The sequence below is a fragment of the Trachurus trachurus genome, assembly GCF_905171665.1.
Source record: "Trachurus trachurus genome assembly, chromosome: 21".
NCBI classification, from domain to species: Eukaryota; Metazoa; Chordata; class Actinopteri; order Carangiformes; family Carangidae; genus Trachurus; species Trachurus trachurus.
Genome location: NC_139899.1, coordinates 17,458,583 through 17,480,394, shown reverse-complemented (window position 1 = coordinate 17,480,394; position 21,812 = coordinate 17,458,583). Strand labels below are relative to the sequence as shown.

At 41.6% G+C, this 21,812-nt stretch overlaps 1 protein-coding gene across 2 annotated transcripts in view; it reads right to left on the bottom strand.

The window, feature by feature from the left end:
* Window positions 1–18,849, bottom strand: part of LOC311004648 (ATP-binding cassette sub-family C member 4-like) — a 36,413-nt gene extending 17,564 nt beyond the window's left edge. The window contains exons 1-20 of one of the 2 annotated variants that reach the window (XM_083996809.1): window positions 18,619–18,849; window positions 17,821–17,931; window positions 16,052–16,172; window positions 15,711–15,935; window positions 15,527–15,616; window positions 15,263–15,426; window positions 15,054–15,179; window positions 14,577–14,826; window positions 14,374–14,481; window positions 14,046–14,135; window positions 12,635–12,826; window positions 12,382–12,476; window positions 12,210–12,296; window positions 11,395–11,491; window positions 9,973–10,203; window positions 9,651–9,785; window positions 9,338–9,375; window positions 8,940–9,034; window positions 8,374–8,520; window positions 2,656–2,735 (exon numbers count right to left, since the gene is read on the bottom strand). In XM_083996809.1, the coding sequence (XP_083852935.1) occupies window positions 2,656–2,735; window positions 8,374–8,520; window positions 8,940–9,034; window positions 9,338–9,375; window positions 9,651–9,785; window positions 9,973–10,203; window positions 11,395–11,491; window positions 12,210–12,296; window positions 12,382–12,476; window positions 12,635–12,826; window positions 14,046–14,135; window positions 14,374–14,481; window positions 14,577–14,826; window positions 15,054–15,179; window positions 15,263–15,426; window positions 15,527–15,616; window positions 15,711–15,935; window positions 16,052–16,172; window positions 17,821–17,931; window positions 18,619–18,692 (2,556 nt within the window). In that variant the 5' untranslated portion in view covers window positions 18,693–18,849. Of the gene's footprint in view, window positions 1–2,655; window positions 2,736–8,373; window positions 8,521–8,939; window positions 9,035–9,337; window positions 9,376–9,650; window positions 9,786–9,972; window positions 10,204–11,394; window positions 11,492–12,209; window positions 12,297–12,381; window positions 12,477–12,634; window positions 12,827–14,045; window positions 14,136–14,373; window positions 14,482–14,576; window positions 14,827–15,053; window positions 15,180–15,262; window positions 15,427–15,526; window positions 15,617–15,710; window positions 15,936–16,051; window positions 16,173–16,605; window positions 16,661–17,820; window positions 17,932–18,618 lie in introns of those variants that run through there. The other variant, XM_083996810.1, reaches the window with a different exon arrangement.
* Window positions 18,850–21,812: the final 2,963 nt, after the last annotated feature.

The following is a 21,812-nucleotide window of genomic DNA, read 5'->3' as shown; positions in this document are numbered from 1 at the left end:
TGAGTGGCCAGCTATGCTCACACACACATATACACTGGTGTTTTCTTGTGTTCTGGTTTATATTCAGACTCATTTGACAAACAACAAACTTCCATCTTTAGGCCTCTAACCTTTCTGTGTTGCTTTTTTCACCTTGTGCAGGGAACACAATGGCACTGTCATAAAACAATGGTCCGAGGGGATTTATGGCAGAGCCTATATATTTCTCCACACAGGTCCGTCCCCTGTGTTTCTCAGGTTAATCTGTGTAACGCCTGGAGCCAGTGCATTCTTCACCTCTTCTGTCACAAGCGTGGTGAAAGAAAGAGAGAAAGCCGGTGAAATCCCATCCTACAGCACTCACGGTTACGTCAGCAGTTCTCATATCCCACAAAGCCACTGAAGAGGCCTGACACACAATGTGCCACAATATAACAGACTCACACAACGATCCACCCGCCAGTGTTTTTTAGATAATAGCCATCTTTGCTCTGTGTTTGTGTGCTTCTGCAAACTCGTGCACGCCCTCTCTCCCTCACACACGCAAACTGCTCTCCCTCTCCGGCAGGTTTTGCTTTGCTGTAATTGACGTGTGTGATTTGTGAGCAAATATTCATGGATGTTTTTTGTGATTTTTTTTAAAAGTGATGTGAGCAGCTGAAGTCCTGCTTAAATGAAAGCAATCGTCAGTTTGTGTCTAAGCATAAACATCCTGACAAACTGAATTTGCATGGGCGGCTGAGAAGACCTACTATGAATGTAGCTATGGACCCCACAGTTAGTGGTGTGACTTGGTCAAGAGCCTTCACAGAAAATCCTCCACTGAAAGACCCCTGTACTCACCCCTTATTGTCTTTCCCTCCTCCTCTGCCCCCTCTGTGAAAATAGAGGCAACCCAGGATTTAAAGGTCAAGTCCAAACAAAAGCTGACAGTCCCAAAAGCCTGAGGTGTTTTTAATTGACATTTCTGTCTTTGTCCTCTGACCATAAAGAGAGGAGAGAAAGAGCCTTTTTCCCCCAATATACTAAATTACTACTAAATGAGACCTGTGGAAAAAAATAGGGCTCTGGGGTGTAACCAGGTTCCCCCAGCTTGAGGGAATCCCCTTGTTAGGCGGGTATGGGGGCAGTGCTGAGGGGCTGTGAAGTGCTTACTCCACCATAAAGGAGGAGGCTCTGGTGTAAATCCCCGCACAGAAGCGGTCACTCCCCATAGAGAGAGATAAACCAGTTAGGGCATTGTTTATGAAGTTTCACTTTATTCCCCACTGACAACCATTTAAACAATGACTATGGGGAAATGTCCTTCCACGAATGAGCAACAATGGTCGGGATCAGCAGCTTTTCTGCGCGGCTAATACGTTGATAAAAAAGAGGGAAAATCTTCCTTCCTGAAAGCATTAAAGGCTGCTCAGGGGAAAGACACCTGCAAACAAGAGCAGAAAGCAGCACAAACAAAAGTGTTTTCTCCAAAGGATGCCACCGATGTCAGCCATCACAGTCACCTCCCACTTACTGCTGCAGCAAAACGCTAGCACAAACACACACCATGTATGTAGTCTTACTTTAACAGTTTGCTCGTCATTTGTTATTTTTCACGCCCACATGGAAACCTGCATTCTTTAATAACGAAGGTTATGATCAACGCGGTGGACTGGATAAGTCACACATGAAATACGGTGATGGCGTATGTGCAACACAAGTCATGACCTAGTCTACTTTCACCGTTTTCGGATGGACCTTAGAGGCCTTCAACAAAAGTTATTATTTTACTCCAGCCATTATTCACCTTATTATCAAAATGAGGGGAACTATAGCAGACAAAAAGCTTTTGTGCAAATGATCTTTTGTGCTTTCAGCATTTAAGATGGCTTTTGTCTACTGTGAGATGGGTATCTGCCACAAACATCACTCAGGCATTGTGGAGGGGGGATTCGTTTTCAGCGCGCCTTTGTTCTATTCTTTGGCCCTAACCAAGGAGCCACGCCTGCTCCTCTACCTCGAATTGTGCAGCGAACATTCCCTTCTTTGTGGCGCTAGGTGCATGAGCTGGCTCATCTCCTCGGGCTTTCGTGGGAGATGGCTGTCGTGGTGGCAGGGTGGCATTTGGTAACCTAACCTGGTTATGCAGCAGGGTGGCCCTTGGCTACCCGGGCCTGTAAGACTGTAGAACATTAGGGTGAATTGCACTAAGAGTCCTGTTCTGGATCTGCTCCAACTGACCTGTCCCCCCCCCCCATCCTCTACCACGCTCCCAGCTCCACTCCTACAAACACATCGTACGCCTGCTGATCACACTTTTTCCCTTTTGCCACTCAACACATCATCCTTGTCACCCCCTCCTCGCCTCCCCACTGTTTTCCTCCGCATCTGACCCATCATCCCGTGGGCTTTATTTCCTCTTTGGTTCCTTTCTCTCCCCCAATCACTTGCTTAGTCTCCATACACATTCTCTGAGGATGCCGTTTCTGTTGTGTCACACTGGGGGAGCCACGCCCTCAGCCTATGTGCACACTTTTATTAAATCTGTGCAGGCGCTGGGCCGCGCTGGCGGGTAATCCTACAGTAATTGTTTCCAGATTAGGAGACCCAGACCACAAAGCAGGTTTAGCCAGGCATGAAATGGCCTCCCCATGCTGCAGCGCCAGCGACCAAACCTGCCGAGGTGAGACTCACCTGGATAAAGTCCACAAACGTCCATGGGAGCAGTGAGTCCAGGTAACCAATGTCCTTCGAAAACCTGTTGAGGATTCTTCCTGGGAAACAACACACACACACACACACACACACACACACACACAAATGAACAGATTTGAAGAAATCAGATGTGAGATGTATACACATTATATGTATTGCTCATAAATTTTATTAAATGTATAACCTGCTGAATTAATTCAGGAAAACAACATGAATTGGTTGGGGTATTTATCATGCTTTGTAATTTACAGACATAAAAATAATCCTCTATGACAAGTCAAATAGAGATATGCTTTATCCTTAAGCTTCTCTGCACCCACAAAAAGGAACATTTTTTGTTTGTTTTAATTTCCTTCTGTCTCGCTCGACTATTGAGCAACTGTTACCGAAGTACTGTATCTTCCAATTTAATACAACAGAGCTTATACGTTGAGACGATAACAGATGAAAAACACAGGCCTATCTAGATTAAACAATGAATCATTATTTGTCTAGCATTTCATAAAGACTGCCCTACTCTTGGCTGAATACGTGAGGGAACCTTTTGTTTGGAAACAAAAGGGCAACAGAAGCTGCGTACCTGCCTTTATGCTCTGACTGGCAGTGTCAGTGACGTTAATTGAGTTGCCTCCAATCTGCTCAGGTGTTCATTATTTTGGCTGGTACTCTGCAGGTGCTGTGGCAGCCCTTTATTGTCGCTCCTTTAGTAACTTTGCTCCCCTATTCTGATCCCACAGCACATAAGATTACACTCCAGCTGCGTTCACACACTATTTACTGCAGGGTCAGTGATAGCCAATCCCCACACTAGACTACCCAAAGGCAGGCAAGACAGAAAGGCTTTCTCTATCTCTGTCCCTGAAGGAAGCCCCCAGACTCTCAGCGGCAGACAACAAAAAAAAAGTACCAGAGCAGTGACAGCATTGCCACAGTAAGAGCTGGGCTCAAGTTAAAAGACAAGACTAAGCTGTGGATGTGTTGTGTGTCCTCTATGGTTTATATTCCCTGTCAATGCATTTCTAAAATAGCGTCATAATGTTTTGTGCTGTACTTAAGCGACCTATTGTCTCTCATAGTGACACATTACCAAACAAACAATAATATCTGTCTGGAGAATGTAAATAAAGCAGCACTCACACATTTAGGGTTTTAACCCCCAATAAAAGAGAAACCAACCAACACACAAGCATGTCAATGAGTTTATCTAGGCTGACAGAAGAGGCCCTGAAATACATGGAAGGACTTGGTAAAAGGCCGCGAGGCACTTTGGCACAGTGTGGTGGTATGGCACTCTGGTGGAGCCATGGCACCACTGACCTAAAAGTTGCCTCCCAGCCTCCCAGTCAGTCCTACAGAGTTGGGCCCTGTAATCACCTCTCTCCACGGCCGTAAGCAGCTTACAGCTTTATCCAAAATGCCGCTCCCGCCTAAAAACATGCATGCAGACGAGGCCGGGCTCCCCATAACAGCCATTGCATAAACGCAGCCAGAGCATTATTCCCCGCAACAACCCAGCAATGCTCCAAATCAGTACTGATTCAAAGTCAAGTGGCGTAAGCATGTTGTACACTTGGAGGCAGACTAATCTTATTCACAGTGTGAGTGCCCCTTTAGCATACAGACATCCCGAGGGGAAGGTTCAAGCAAGGGGGTAGAGCTGCTACTATACTAGTGAAGAATATCACAGCTTTAGTCTGGGAATGGGGGGGGGAGTACTTGTCAAACTGTGTTTGTGGAAGATCCAATAATATTTTATGTAATTTTACTGTCTAAGCCATAGATGACCCAAATTCATGCATATCTGGCAAACAATGCCAATAAGAAAAGGATAGGTTTCTCTGGGTTACATCATACCATGGTTGGAGGGTGTTCGAGCAGAGAACATCAGTCAGCTATCAGCTGTTTGACAAGCGGCTCAGTTAACACAGAGTTTCAGATGGGATGAAGTAAAGACCCATCTCCATCCTGCGCAGACTATAGAGGGGATACATTACAGTGATGCAGTTACACAAAGACATTCACTGCATGGAAATGCCTATGAGGTAAGATCGGAGTGGGACAATGGCTTCAATCACTATGGGTGGTTGTCAACAATATCACCTATTGTGTAGAGAGGGGTATAGACGTTTCAGGATATCAGCAGCATTAGTATCAAACAATTTCTCATGGTTTAAGACTCCAGGGGTGATTTGCACCACTTTTTCAGGCTCAGGAAATATCAAGCCCTCCCAACTAAGGCGGCCCCTTAGGTGGAGATATTAGTTGAGCAGGGCCCCCAATCACACTTAAAGAAGTGGAACAGTGGGGTCCGGCTAGAGCGGGGCGTGTGGCAAATCGCTGTTCCCTGTAAACATCAAGATAAGGGGACAACTCAGAGCCGCTCCATGTGTGGGCCCCTGTGCAGTTGGAGGGGCCTTTCAGTGAGGCAAGTGCGATAATGAAGGAATACTGGGGAGGGGGCTGCCAAGGCTGGAGGTGGCACAGCTCACCTGCACTTCCATGAAGGGCCCGGGAGCCTGGGGCAGCCTCCCACCGCCGGCACCTTGCTGCCAATACTAATACATTCTAAATCCATTCTCTTCGCTCACACCGCCAGGCTCCTGCAATCTCCTCTCCTTCCCTTTCATGCAATTAAATAGTGGAAGTGCCGAGCGAGGGGGAGCCCTATCAGCCATACTGCACACACACACACGGCTCCATCTCCACATTCAATTTACACACTTCGATATCATCATCCTCTCTGCAGTACTTCCTCCACTTTGCTCTTAACACTCTTGCAACTCAGACCTGAAATACAGACATTAAAAACATTGCTTCTGTAGACACAATTAGAATCTCACATCACTGACTACAGAAGATCTAAAGTTCCCTGCGTCAACAGCAACTGAGTGACACCCAGCACCGAGATGGCCCACTATGCTGGATGTGAAAGGGGGACAGCAGAGGCGTGTGTGTGAATGTATGTGTGTGTGTGCGTGTGTGTGTGTGTGTGTGTTGCCTGAAACGCCACTCCTTGACTGTGCTGATGAGCTGAAGCCCTGGCCTGCAGTCTCTGAGGGGATTAGCCAACTCAATGACACTAAATTACAGGGATCAACATCAGCTCAACACATCCACCGCTGTCTATGCTGCTCTAACTGGATCAAATTAGGATGAACAGCTGTAATAAGACTGTACATATTACAGAAATTGAGAGACATGAATATATTAAGTTTTATAAATCTATTTAAAAATAGAGGAAATAACAGCCCGTGTTATCGACATCATCTCACTATCTTTGAACTTATCAAATAGTATTGTTGCAAAACATAAAGGTTTTAATCACCAAAAGCTCTAACTTGGAAATCAACTATCTCAACACAGCACAAAAGATAACACAGAGTCATGACTCGAATGGCGCAGAGGTATTCAGTGGCTGATACAGAAGAGCCACAATGCCTCTCCATCAATCATAATTCACCGCTGCTGTACTCTATTGTTATAAACCGCATTCACAGAATAACAACCAAGACCTTTGTGCAGTGACGCTTGAAATGGTAACCTTTAACTCTGAGGACAGCTATCAAATACTGGGCCTGTTCAACGGCAGCGCACCTATCACTTAACACATGTAAACAGCTGTCAAATCCTTAGCATGTAGGCACACACGGTTACAAATTGCTCGCACTTATGGCAACACACTAGTGGATGTGGAAGCAGCTGTGATGGAGGTGACAGTTAATTATATAAAAGAGCTGAAAAAAAATTTTTTTGACAGAGAAGGAGGAAGTAAGAGAAGGCAATAAGAGAAACCGGCAGAGTTGACAACAACTGTCTTTGTGCTGTTTTTTTTTTTCCCCAGGTTTCACTTAAGTGAATGAGTCACTTCAAAATAATACATAGCAGCAGGAAAAAAAACAGCATTATTAAATAAAACGTATTCATACTGCACGGGTAAAAGTAAGGTCAGGTTCATGCTTAATCTACTGTTGACTGGAGAAAGGACAAAAGAAACTGTCTCTGAGACAGTTTTCTATAAATCCAGTCAAACACACAGTGTTGTTTGCAAGCCTGGAGGCCAAGCTGTAATGACTGGACTGGTCATACAATGGTTACTGATAGCAGCACAACAGCAATCAGATAAGCAGTGTCTGTTAAGCCTCTCCTTTACTGCACTATTAAACAGATTATTACATTATTCAAAGTGTTTGTTCTTCTCCTGTGTGCAGATTACCAAGTAAGGCACACCCAGATAAGCCGTCAGGTAGTCCAATACGTAACACCGCAGCAGCACTAAAAACAAAAGCCCAAAGATTACGGACCTGTGGTGTTTGCTCCAAATACGGCTTTGCAAAAGAAAGCTTTGTCGCTACACCCACTTGTAATGCCAGTAGAAACCACAAGCTCCTGAACACCCTCAAATCATATTTAGACTTGTGTTAGCAGCTTATTATGACTCATTATACAGACACAAGTTCCCTTCTTGTTGAGAATTCCCACCCGAGCTGATTGTGTCGTACATGCATGTCACTATGAAGAGATTAGACTGAGTAATTATCTGCTGACAGGTGAACAATGCTCCAGAAAAATTAAAGTTATCAAAGTGGGCCACTTGACAGTTGACTTTGGATATGAATGACAGATTGTAGTGACATTATTTCACCTGATTAAAAGAGGTCTTTAATTAATGCCCCCAAGTCCCAGACACCGAATAACACGAAGAGCAAAACGTTCAAGCAAACGATTCTCAAATTAATCTTTAATTATTTTCAGTTTTATTGGTTTCTATACGGGAAAAACAAGTGGTGCAAAACACACCTGGAGACAAACCAGCAACCCTGCTTGAGTAACATCAGACAAGTGTTTGCTCACTTTTAAAATCATGTCCATCTGCTCACTCCATTGACCCAGCAGCTAACAGCCTACAAAGCTAATGAAATAATCAAAGATTTCTGATACAGCGTGCAAGACAAATACATCTGTGTTTAAACAGCACTCTAGTCCAAACACAACACTGTCCAAGATCTACTGCAAACACTATTTATTCAATATGATTGTTTGCTTTTTTGTTTGGGCTCACAAAAAAAAGAAAGATAGTACTCTCTTTGCTGATTTTAAATAACATTATTGCCAAATATTAAGGCGTATTACAAGGTTTTTTGACGGATTTGGCCTCTTGGTTACACAGGCGTTACTTCTCAGCAGCGACTTGTACGATACAAATTCAGTCACTGTGAAATTTAACACCCAATAAACTGTTTATGTCTTTAAGCTTGTTTGACTAAATTTTAAATTATTATGGATATAAAATTTTCTAATTAACATTTATCATTTATTAATTCTATTTGTGGACATATTAACATGCATTTTGATATGATGATATTTATATAAAATCTTTTGATTCTTATTTGTTTATAATGAGTTTTGTATGAAAAATGTAACATTTGAACGTGTGAATTATTATATCACACGCAACTTGATAGCAATGACAAACTATGGAGTTAGAGGGGAGGCATTTGGATGTTTGTGAAGTGGATCAGACACATGACAAAGTAACAGTCTGCTCTCTAGTGGTGAGATGTTACAACAATTTCCACAGAAACTGGATGTTCTCGTCTCAAAATCAGCTCATCATCCCTGAATAACCTTGACCACGTTAGACATAAGTTACCAGTCATCAGTTATTCAAAAAACTTGACACTGGGATGAGCCACTTACCAATTGGATTGATATCGAAAAAGCGTACTGGGGTCCTGAGGATGGCATTGAACATGCTGTTGTGCAGGGTTTGGGCTGAGCTCACCAGGACATTAAAGAAGAGCAAGCTGCGCACGAAGCCGAACACAACCGAAGTGGCTGTTAAACCTGAGAGAGGCAGAGAGAGAAATAATTCATCAGAATACACATGCTGTCCTTATGCTTGTTCTGAGATTAGCTATGCATTTTAGATGGCATTATTGAGCAAAAACATGTGTCTTCCGCTTTATGTTTTCCTTCAATTATGCTTTTCCTTTTTTTTGTCTTGAATGCTGATCTCTCACTGTGGATACAAAGCCTGAGAGAGTGAAAAGGGTTGGAGTCACAGGGAGATAATCAGAGCAATCCAACAGCAGCGAACAAGAAAGGCACTGCTATCTCCCCGTACAGCTGAGGCCCATGTACACATACACTGGGCCTTGAAGGCCTTGGGCCACAGCCAAAGAACTGTGGGTCTGTTCATTGAATTGCTGCGTATTGAGAGCCTCACAGTACATAAAAAGCTATGTGCGCTCGGTGAGCTTCACCTGCGTAAACACCTAGGTACAGGTCAAGGTCCAGCTGCTGGGGGAAGCTGCCATTGAGGTGCTCTGTCACATTGATGTGCTTCTGTTCAGAGGCCCTGCAAGTCAGCCACAAAAGAAACAAAAATCCACAAGGACAAGTAAACACAAAGAAGAAAGAAAGCTGCAACATGAAGGTACTAGACAAACACATTCCTTCTATCTTGAAGCACAAGGTCAGTTTCAACAAGTGACAGATAATACCAAGAAAAACTGTTTGGTTCAGTAGTCTTCTATTAAATTATCAACCACTTCAAGTCTTAAAAAAAATGTTTGCTTTGGCTGAAAAAAAAAGTATTTTTTTCTTTTTTGAAAACAAGCCTTGTGTTTTTCACAGGATGTAAAAGAAACAAAAATCTCACCAGCAAGCGAGCCACCAGTCCTGCAGAACAAATGTAACCTAAAAGAAACATGAAAACAAGCCCATAGAAAAATAAACATATCTTTTTTTTCATATCATATTACACATGAAAACAACAACAAAAACACAAAACGACATTAATTATAACAGCAACAAACAAACACATAACATATAACACAACATCTTATTTTGACTATAAATTATTAGATCAGTCTGTTTTGCATAAAGTTCACCCACAAGTGAGGGAATATGTGCTGTATTTTTCCAGAACTGACAGAAAACACAAACCGAAATAATCAAAGAAATAAACTCACATGTGCAAAAGCATTGAGTAAAAGGAGGACCAAGAGAACCAGGAAGTTAGCACCTGCCATGAAATATTTCACGTACATACGCAGGCCGACATTTCCTTCCGAGCGCTTTTCCTCTTCTGTTGGTTGCCTACCTACCTACAAATAGACACTCGTGTCAATACCAGTCACTCAGCATCACTTCAACTCAAGCCATAGTGAAGAAGAAAAGGTGAGTATCTTCTGCTCCCTAGTGGCTAAAAGGATGAACAACAGGCGCTTTCCTTGCTATACTGTTTGGACCTGCCACCATTCAAGACTGCTTGTGTAAGAAATATATGCCTACCACTGCAAGTGGCTCTCCTGCCTCAATCAAAGAGCACCGTGAGGACGACATGGACGAGATGGAGGACATGGAGTTGTCAGATAGTGTATGGTTAAGGCGAGAGAGAGTCCCAGGGATGGGAGTTGTGCTTTGCCTGTCTTCCTCCTGGGCCTCTTCCTCCTTAAGCAGGGACGTAAAGTCAAGTCCTGAACCCTGCAATTCATTGTAGGTCCCTTGTGCCACCAAATGGCCCTAACACAAAGAGAAAAGAGTCACAGTTACAGCACAGCAATTGATAAACACTCATACACATGGGAGTCTACGGGTGTTTTGCTTAATGTCTATACATGTAACTTTTAACCTCTTATCATAGACTGTTCATTTATGGTACATGATCACACTTTGGAAGGAGAGCTGTACAAAAATTGTGGAAAACATTAATCACAGTTCATATATGAAAAATATAGTCAAGGTAAAAAATTTGTGTCACATTTACTGATGTTATACAGGCAAGTACAAGCTCAGTAAATGCATTTTGTGGCTCTGTAAGGAATGGGTTTTTATTATCGTTTACTTAACAAATACTCAAAATCTGTAATTCAATGTCATATACTATTCCAATTTATATAGTCATTTTATTCTTTCCAAACTAAAATATGTGCTGTGGTGCTGTAAACCCACAGACCATGTTTCTTTTTTTCTTTTTTTCTGCATAGAAAAATAATAAAAGCTTGCACAACATGCACACAGTTATAGTTATGCCAAGAATCAAACAACACTAAAGCAAAGCAAATATCTACAGAGCCAAATATCACAATATTTTTCTCAGGAGTCAAAGAAAAGCCAACTAGAACTAAAACATCAGTGAGTATTGGACTGAACAAACAGCTCAACACAGTTCCAGTGGGTAATAATGAGCTGGAAGTCTCACTTCAGTACTGAAGACAATTGGTTGCCAACATATTAGCAATGTCATCCAACAGTTAATGGTGTTTTTTAGATCCTCTGACACCCAATCGCCAGAAACCAGTTATTGAACTGAATTTACAGTGAGTCCTGTGCAAAACAACCAATAAGGCATCTAGAAACTGGCACATTTTATTCTTCTCGTGGTTTGAAACTGGGTCAGCACTTCCACTATACAGTAATAGCTGTGTACCCAAACAAACTGCAGTTGATGTCCTTGGGTAACCATAAACTTTTTCAAGCTGCCTGCAAGTCTATACAACAGAGGGGCATTTGATACTCAAAAGATAGTTTCTGAATGCAGAGACACTGAAAAACTATTGAGCTATTGTAGAATTACTAGACATTAGTGATGCTATAAAGCAGACACTGTTAAGAATGGTAGAATTATACACTAAATAGTAACTCATGATTAAAAGTATTTCAAAAAATTTGTTTTTTGCATGAAATCACACACAAATAAACACATGCTCATACCTCCTTTAGAACAACTATTCGATCTGCAGACTTCAGATACTGTAGCTGGTGAGTTACCAAGATGCGAGGTTTCTTTCTCAAAATTCCACAAATGCACCTGAGTATAACAAATATTTTTGTGAAGAAAAAAAAAAAAAGATGATAATGTAATTTTTTAATCAATTATGATGAATACCTTGTTAAAGGGATAGTTCAACATTTTGGCAAATTGGCCCATTGCCATAATCGCTATAGTCATAGCAGTAGGTTCGTTACCTTTAATTGTCAGTGTAAGCTATTTCTAGAACGGCGGAGCGGAGCAGCAGGCTGCTCAGGGCTATGCTATAGAGGCTAAGGGAATTTCTTGGTTTCCATCATCAAACTCATCAAATACACAACCCAACAACTCCAAAACGCTGTCGTGGACAAGTTGTGAGCTGCACTATCACCATGCTACGAGATAATAACGGAACGTTACGAGACGGAGCTGTTTTAGAGGTAAATGAGGTTCCATTATTATCTCATAGCGTGGTGATTGTGCAGGTCACAACTTGTCCACCAAAGCATTTTGGAGTTTTGGGATTTTGTATTTGATGAGTTTGATGAGGGAAGCCAAGAAATTCCTTTAGCCTCCATAGCGTATCTCTGAGCGGCTTGCTGCTCCGCTTCGCCATTCTAAAAATAGCTTACACCGACAAATAAAGGTAACGAACCTACTGCTATGACTATAGCGATTATAGCAATGGGCCAATTTGCCAAAATGTTGAACTATCCCTTTAAGTAAAATGTGCTTTACACTTGATTTCTCCAAGGAAAAGATCAGAAAAAAGACTCACTCGTCAAAGAGGTGGCGGCCAACCTCAGCATCCACAGCACTGAGCGGGTCATCCAGCAGGTAGATATCTGCATCTTGGTACACTGCTCTGAAATACACACATATTCAGGTCATCCTTGTCACCACCATCAAAGACATACAGTAATGCATCACTTTGTAGTGACTCTACATACCTGGCTAAGCTGATCCTTGCCTTCTGTCCTCCACTGAGGTTGGCCCCTCTGTCCCCTACACTTGCCAAGTCACCACCTGGCAGCAGTTCCATGTCCTGACCAAAGGCCAAAGGCAACTTTACCAATCATTCACATTTACACTGAGATCACTACAGGTTAAGTGTACTAAACTAAAATAACACACTGGCCTACACAGTACAAGAATACAACGGGGCATATGACTATCAAGAACATGACTTGAAATGATTCTCACTCTCTTGAGGGCGCAGGCTCTCAGAACTCTATCATACTTCTGGGGGTTCAGCTCTTTGCCAAAAAGGATGTTGCTTCGAATCGTACCGGGTAAAATCCAGGGCTGCTGAGAAGTGTAGGTCAGCTCTCCTTTCACTTTGACCACACCACTTTCCTGACTCAACTCTCCCAGGATGGCACTGAGGAGTGAAGACTGACATGCACAAACACAGACAACAATTTTTGACATTTTGGGAAATAGTCTCAAAATCACTCTCTTGCTCAGAGATCGAAAAGAAAGACACTCTCACACCACTCTGGTTAGTATGGAACTGAGACGAGAAGGTAATTAGCTTAGCCTACATTGTTGTTCACATAAGTAATGGTAAAATAGTTATTAAAAAAAAACTCCCAGACCAGTCAAACCACATATTACATTTCTATTCATGTAGTAATTAAAAACAAGGCACAACATGCTAAGCTATGTATCCCAAGTGCTGCACTGTACCTACTGTATGATATTGTTGCTTACATACAAGCTACTCTAACTCAACAGCATCTTTCTAACTACCTGCACATTGGCTTTATTTATTTATTCTATTAGTTTATTTGAAATGGGACTCATATGCATATTCATGAACATACAAAAACAATTATTTGATGTAAATATGCCAGATTTAGCTAGAGAGCTAATTTCCATCCGTAGTCCCATTGTCCACAAACAAATAAAATTACATTTAGACAAAGACAAAACAAATGGTAAACATAGTACAGTACATCACATAATCATTGCATTAGTCAGGAGGATAGTAAAAAATTTAAGCGCATTTATCCTACCATAGTTGTCGTAAAGTGCTATTTGAGATTCATTAAAGTGCGTCAACAGGTTGTAAATAAAAGAAATAAAAGATAAGACTACCCTTAATGTTCACAGATGCTTTTTACTGTTTTTAGCTGTTTCTTAAATGTTACGTATTGTTGAGCTTTCTCTTATTAGCAGCGGTAGTGTGTTCCATGTTGAGCAACCATAAGACGATAAAACCTTTTGTGCAAATACTGTTCTCCTGAACTGTACCTCAGTCGCCCCTGGTAGCTGACCTAGTTATTGTCACACTGTTTTTCTTTTTGAGAAAATCTCCCAAATAAAATCTCTTGAATGGGAAATGCTTTCAATTTCATACCACTGCAGAGAATCTTGGTATCATATACATCAAAATAGTCAGCCCTGTATCAGTTAAATGTAATGTCCTCAGGGACACTGTGAATGGCATTAAAGTGCTGGAATAAAAAAAAACTTGCCACTAACACCACACCTGCTGAAACTGAAACTATTGGTGAATAAAGTTTAATGATATAAACTTTATCAATATGTCTCAGGTTTATGGTCATGTGTGTGCATGACTATAAATCTGACAGTAGTGAAAATAGCTCACCTTTCCAGCCCCTACAGGTCCAATTACTGCCAGGAGCTGCTCGTGCCTCACGGTGAAGGACACGTTCTGTAAAGTCGGAGCATCTAGCATCTGTAACAAAAATCAATTGAACTGAAACATGGCCATCTACGAATGTGAACTAAGTCACTTAAAGTCAAGTTTACTGTATATAGCCTAGCTAAAAATCAATGTTCCCTGGAGAACATTGATTTGCAATGTGTACAGCACATGGCAATATCTAAGCCAAGACATCCAGGGGTCTTGTCAGGATTGCTGCATATGATTCATATTCAAGATAACTCTAAGGGTAAGAGGGACACATCCTCACCTTATTCCAGTAGCATATCAAATCCTGAATCTTCACCATACAGTCCTTCTTCTCTGTCACAGGGAGTCCCAGATGCTGAGGAGCAACTTCATCCAGCAGAAGAAATTTCTTGAGGGAAGAATCACAGTTAAAGCTTCAATTTTCATAGATACTAACCAACACACTCTTGGTATAAATATGGCGTCTGTCTGCAGCATATTTACTTTAATCCTACGGATACTGATGAGAGTTTCAGAGACCTTCTCTATGGCAAAGGGAAAGAAGAGCGTAATGGTGAGTCTGACTGCCCCGTAGAGGGAAACAGCCATAAACACTCTGCTAGCGGACAACTCGTTTCCATTTAGTACATAAACGCACACGGTGACGAAGATGATGATCTTGCTGGCCATAAAGAAAGATGCCATGTTCAAGCCACGCAGGTAGGAGCTTTTCATGATCTTGGAGATCTCCATTCTGTACAATGACAGAGCATCATACATGACCAGTTGTAAGGCAAGGTGCAAACAAAAGAATTGTTTTTTTTTTTTTTTTACTTCTTAATAGCAGGCAATCGTTGAACATTTACTTCTTTTCACATTAATTTGAATTTTAAAAAATCATAAATACATCATTATAATACTTCATGACTGAACAGACACAGATATTAGACAAAGATATGAAGAAAAACTGATCTACTGTACCGTCTGATCTCATCCACCAATGCAGAAAAAGGCATCTCCCATCCATACATCTTAATGACACGGATCCCAGAGATGACTTCATTCATTGTACGTATTCTTTCATCTGTTAGGATTGCTGTTTCAGCCCTAAAATGATAAAAGCAACCGTAATGGCACCAGTGCAACAGAGGTTTTTTTCAGTGCTCAAAGGAAATCATCAGACTACCAACCTGAGTGTAGAGAACAGACGTCCAAACATGGTCTGTATTGGCATCAAGATGAAGAAGACAACCATTCCCGCAAGGCATGATGGGCCAATTGCATACATCAACAATATTATCACAGTTGCTGCTTGCAAAGGGCCAATCCACAAAAAGTGCAAGTATAATGTTACCTGTGAGAAAATATTGAAAACATAGCCATGTTACCATCTGGATAAATGAACTGGTGCATCAAATAGAAAATACACATAAAAGACACTTTCAGCTAATCACCTCATCAAACTTGTTGACGTCATTAGATAAGAGGTTGACAATTTGTCCCGTGGTTGTTCTGGCCAGTGCTGTGCTGTTAAGACAGAGAGCCTTTGCAGAACAAAAGTGTCACATCAAGTTATAAAGACCACAAGAATGTGACAGAGGATGACAATCATATATAGATGTGCCATTACTGACTGACCTTCCGATAGATCATGTGGCACATGGCAACACGGATCTTCATGCCCATTCGCTGAACATGGTAGAAATAAAGATGATGAAGGATAGCCAGGGCAATGGTTGACAGGGCGATGCCTGCAGCAGAGCTGTAGGCTTCATAGACTGCTGCAGTGATGTCGGGGTCATCACTCTCAAAGTACTCAATAAGCTTCCCGAGCAGCAATGGTTGAATTATTTTGATAACTTCCTGGTAGGAGGAGGAGACATAAGGCAAGTAAGGGAAAGTGCTGATTTAAGAATTGAGATTTATTTTAATATGCTCAGTGATAATGTGTGGGTAGAATGTGTGTGACTGCACTCTACCTCGATGAAGATGTATATCCCAATGAATAAATATGATCTCCAATAGCACTGGATGAGAACTTTGGCAAGATTTGGTGGGCGTGTTTCTTTCGCTGCCTGTTGAACTTCTCGATCCCAGTACCTAACAAGAAAAACCATGGTTACCTCCTGTCACAAATTTTTAACCAAGAGAACTTACTCAAAAATACAGAATCACTGGCAATACCCAGGACAGTAAGGGGAACTGGTGAATGCTTCTCAAAAGAAATCAGAGGACACATTTCTTTCTACTATATGTTTCAAGTTGCATAATACACACATTATTTTGTGGATGTTCATTAACAAGTGCATACTTTGAGGCACTACTAAATCAACTCTCTTCGCTGCTACAATTTTACACAATACAACTATGTTAAGCAGTAGTGTCATTATGTATGGTTAGTTTTAGTAATTAACTATTTTTGGTGTTGATCAACCCTCAAGCCCCAGACTTACAATTCACACAATAAAGCGTCTGTGCCTAAAAAACCAATCCACTTGAACACTTATATTGAACAATTTTGCCATAGTGCCACCGCAAAGGGCTCCAAAGAGCAGTACCCCTGAGTTATACTGTGTTCACCCAGACAGATACACTGTAGTTGACAGTATCTGCCCTGTCATGAATCTCTAGTATGATCAGTGTGGGGGAGAAGCCCCCTCTCATGTGACAGTGTGAGAGGTATGATCTATAAATAACCATGTTCATCTCCAGACAGAAAAACAACTCTGATGCTAAACTCCCTCAGAGGGGGTGGTCTCTTCTCTTTAGGGAGGATCAAGGCTAAGAGGTGTCAGGAAGTGCTGGGTCACTCTAAATCACTGGTTGCCTCTTGAGATCGTCTCCTAATGCAGAAAGGTGGTCATTATATGACTTCTTATTATGAGAGTAAAGCTCCCACTATTGTCTGCACAACAGTTTGTGCACTAAAGTTGTTCTGGTAGTGGCCCCAGGTCAGAGAGAATCCATATCCACTTGCCATTATCTTTCAGAGGTACTTAAAGTTCAAGCAAGCAATTAGTAAAAGCCTTGATGTGACAGTGGATGTCAAAAACAGGCTCACTGATCTAAATCAGAGACACATGTCATGTCATGTCATCTGACACCTGTACTGGTCATATAACCAGAACTCATGCTTAGCAGGTAAGAGAGATTTTATTATAAGTTTACTATAAGGTTTTCCCTTGTCAAAAGCACTATGATGTAGATAAATGCTGAGAATAGCCAGGGGGTGGTTTTGTGTGTTTCCCCTGAAAACCTATGAACTGGAAGTGAACACCAGCATTAAAGTGGGGTTGTTAAGGCAACATGGTCCCAAGAGCCTGGCTGGTACTATCATGCCTACAAGGCTGCATCAGCAAGGGCTGCAGACTGGTATTCTCAGTGTGAGAGTTGTTCAAAGAGGACAAGCATAGTAGCTTACTTTCTGTGTAATCTGTAATGAAATATGAAACAAGTGATTCAGTGATAGTGGATATGAGTTGAGTTCAAAATCATGCTGCTGACTAGGTTTGAACAGTGAATTGTTCTGCTCAGCATCATGTTAAAGATTGTTGTTCTGTAAAACACAGATTACTATGACGTCTGAATTTACAAGAATCTGAGACTATTCAGTCACTGCTTTATATGGAAGAGACTCTGAGAAAAAGAAAATTGAAAATGTGTTTGCCTTCATTAAATAAGCTTAAAATTCAGGCAATTAGCCTAAATAATATTAAACAAAAATAAGATGAGATCTTTAATGTTATACCATTGCAGTTCCTCCCCGAGTCTATCCGATGCATCCTCTGGTAGAACTTCATACATGTCATCTTCCTCCAATTTCCTCTTGTATCCGATTCTGAACAAGGGATTCAGCCAGCTAGAAATAAAGCACATAAAAAGATATGTGCAGTAGGTATTATTGAAATAACTGACATTCACATTCATGTAAGTGAAGGAGAGTGGTGCATTTATTAAGTAAACAGATGCAGTTGTCATTTCATGGCATTATAATTCCAAGGTTAAATACTGTATCAATAGCTACTGGACAAACATGAAAAGAATCTTTTACTTGAAACGAACAATAACAACCCACATTTACAATTAGCTACATGCAACATTTAATTTAAAACTGAAGGACTATTTAGGCTATAAAATGTGTCTTGTTCCATTTTACTGTATGATTAATGTGGCTAATTATACTTTAACAGCACTATCACATCTTCTACAGAGAAGAAGAACAGTTGCCATGTTTTAAAACGACGTTAAACAAAGTTCTTGAGAATAACTGTGAGAAGTTCCAGTCATTAACGAAACTTCGTCTTAGCTACTCTAGAACGACCAGAAGTTTGTCTGCTCTGCTTTCAGACTGCTGGGGTTAAAAAAAAGAAAAAGAACAGCCTGAGCTCTCTGCTCCATGCGCGAGTAGTGCATGGACGGATGCTCAGCATCTACCTGCTATCACACCCAGGAACAGCCTCTCTCGGCCACAGACTGTCACACAGGAGAGCTCTCCATTCAATTAATGTCAAACACGGCTGTCACTGTGAGGCCGGTTTTCTCTTACCAGAAGAAAATCTTGGAGAGAAGATTAGCTGAAGCCGACGGATTATCCTTCGCCTCCTTCCGCAGAGGCTCCATGCCCCCCAGCAGTAACCTGAAGACTTTCTCCGCAGGCTGTGTGGCCGGTGGGTATCGATTAAGACTTGGGGAAGAAAACACTAAGAGGACGGCTGCTGTAAACTCCTATGTCTGTCAATATTTACACCTGCCAACATCCAGGACAGGATTACTACGGGGCACGCACAGCCGGTCTGGCTGTCAGGTGAGCCGGACGCTGCGTAACCCCGCCCACTGAGCGGGTATTGGCCGAGACAGGTCTCCATCACTACCCACAAACTCCATCCTCTCTCTCATCCAAATGTGTACAACCTCTTTGAGTTGTTTAATTGTTATAATTAGCTACACCATTGTTAAGGTTTAAAATGTTTGTACACAGTAAACCCATTAAAACTGGTGTGTGCTAAAACATTATAGCTGCCTACAACACAGTATTACACCTGACACTTCTTTCAGTGCGTGCCTTTTTACAGATGGTGCCTGCATCATAACTACAGCTCTGATATCATTTGTTCATATTTTAAGACTGTAGTTTTCCACATGCACAAAATTGAATTTCTCAACTAGGTTTATTTTTTACAGCTTTACAAAGGTTATTTCCAAATGACATTGTGACATTTAGCCAAACAGTTTGTTGGACTGCTTTGCCCAAGTTTTCTTTTTGGTTCCACAAAAAATAAAATCTTTTCTAATAATAAATGAGTTATTGTTTTTCCTCAATAGATGTTGCCCACTTTGCACACAGACACAAACTTTACTGATATAAATTCACATAGAGCATATAAAACAGTTTGCCTACAACAAGGCTTCCCTAGCTTAGATAGGCTATCTACCTTGAAATATAGCCTAGGCTACAAACATTATTTGCATGCATGTTGTGTAAGTTAGGCTATATATATATACTAGGTCACATTGTTAAGAGATGAAACAAGAAGAAATCGAGAACTTCTCAAATCAAAAACCTTTTCGCTCCAAGTACTTTGCTGGACTGAACTTCTCTGATCATAAAGTAGGCTAACCTCAAAACCTTCCATTTACCTTCCAGTCCAGTTGTGGACTTTTCTTTCATGGTGAGGGAGTGGGTGAAGACTGGCTGTGCAGGTGGTTGAAGACAGAGTGGGGCATGGTTAAAAGTATAGTAAAACTTAGTCCGATTATTGGCTGAAACACCGTAGGCTAACAGGCTAACCGTTTACAGGCGTTTGTTTACTTCCGCCATCGTGATTTTTGGTCGTCGAAATTTGAAATTAAAATGGCGGGCTTATCTAATGGCTCTGCTCTGCCAATCAACACAGGCAACCGCAGTCCACATGGAGGTAGCTGCCTGGCTGTCTGTCACACCGTTACCTGTTCACCTGACCCGACATAGGCTGGTAAGGTACGACCAGAGAGACTGCGTGGTATGGGCGTCTTCGGCGTGTGTATGTTCTTGTTCACCAATATTTTCTTTTCTCTTGCTGTTGGCAAAGCCTCGGCGGCCGACTCCAGGGTCGAGATAACCGGATGGTGGTCTGACGTCAACAAACCAACCCCAAGCCTGAAGTAAACCCAGTCTAGAGTAAACCTCACATGCCAAGTCGGCCCAGTACATAGGTCAGAAAAAAAAATCGAATTTCCTGTCATTTTCCTATACATTACAAAATGGAGGTCAGTGTTGAATGCAAACCTAGTTCTGTTTGGAAAGTATATGGCTACTGAACTTACCAGTCTGCTAAGTGAATATGGGCTTGCTTGTCGCTTGTAAAAAACAACAACAACAACAGATTACGCCACCTTAGTTGTAGCCTACTTTGTTTCTCTTAGAATAAACTAAAAATTGCCAATTGTAACCTTCTATGCAACATCTCACTGTGGTGAATCATGACAAAACAAGAGACTTTATGAAGGCCTATTTGTTAGTTTGGCCCAGAGCGATCGCTCTGGTTTGGCCTAAACACATATTTTCCATACAGCAATGAATAGCCTAATCGTGCGCCTGTTATGCAGTATGATGTGAGAGTAGCCTACTACAAAAGCATGCACACGAACTGGTCTGCTGCAACTCACTGCCACTCCTGCAGGTCCATGTTGAAAATCCTATGTCAGGCCTCCTAACCTTCAGTAGTAGGCACACTCAAAATATTAAGTATTAGAATTAGTCTCCTAACAAATGTATCTTTCTGAGGTAGGCTAATTTCTAAACTTTTTTTCCATGAAATTACAGGTTGGAAGGTAAAGATGCTAAAGGGACATCAATAGGCAGTGTCATAGCCCAGGTAATCTGCGGATACTTTTCAACAGTTTTAGTGTCTGGTTTTGTCAAGTGTCAATGTCAGTTAGTTAGTAGGTTGATTTAGTATTGGTGCCAGCTCACTCTGTTTTTATTTTTCTGATTTAGATGGAAACTGACACACACTCAGTGGCTATGATGACAAACACCATGTTAACATATAATCTGGCAATCATTCATCCTGTTGCCAGACTCTTTGGGCAGAAATAGATTAACCAGTAAGTGGACTTTGCCACATTGCTTCCTGTTTTTAGGATTACTGATTGCTTCTGTATTATTTTTAATGTTAATATGACACCTGGCCTTATTTTTGGACCAAAACGTGCACACACAAAAGGGGCATTTCAAATACTGCTTGCTAAAACGTAATGACTAACTGCCAGCTCACACTTTCTTTTACTGTGTCACTCTCAGACACCTGTGGCTATGCCTCACCAATAGAGATGAAGGCGAAGCATCCTCTCTGTAAATCATCTCAGTGAAACACATGTCCACAGTGTAATTTGCCTGCCTCTGGCGATTTTATTTCTTCTCTTTTTCTTGAATCTACCAATTGACAATATACATATCTTAACCCACCAAATGTCAGGTTTGCAGATTCTGGCTTTTCTCAGTGGCTTGGCTGGGCTTGGTGCCACTATTGGTGCCACAGTGTCCAATGAATGGAAGGTCACCAGCCGGGCGTCCTCAGTCATCACAGCAACCTGGGTGCTTCAGGGTCTTTGGAAAAACTGTGCTGGAAACGCCATCGGAGCTTTGCACTGCCGACCACATCATACTATCCTTCAGCTGGATGGTAAGTTCAGAGGGTCAAAACTACCACAAAAACAATCTGCATGTTCTCACACCTGTGCATGACGCAATTGTCTTTG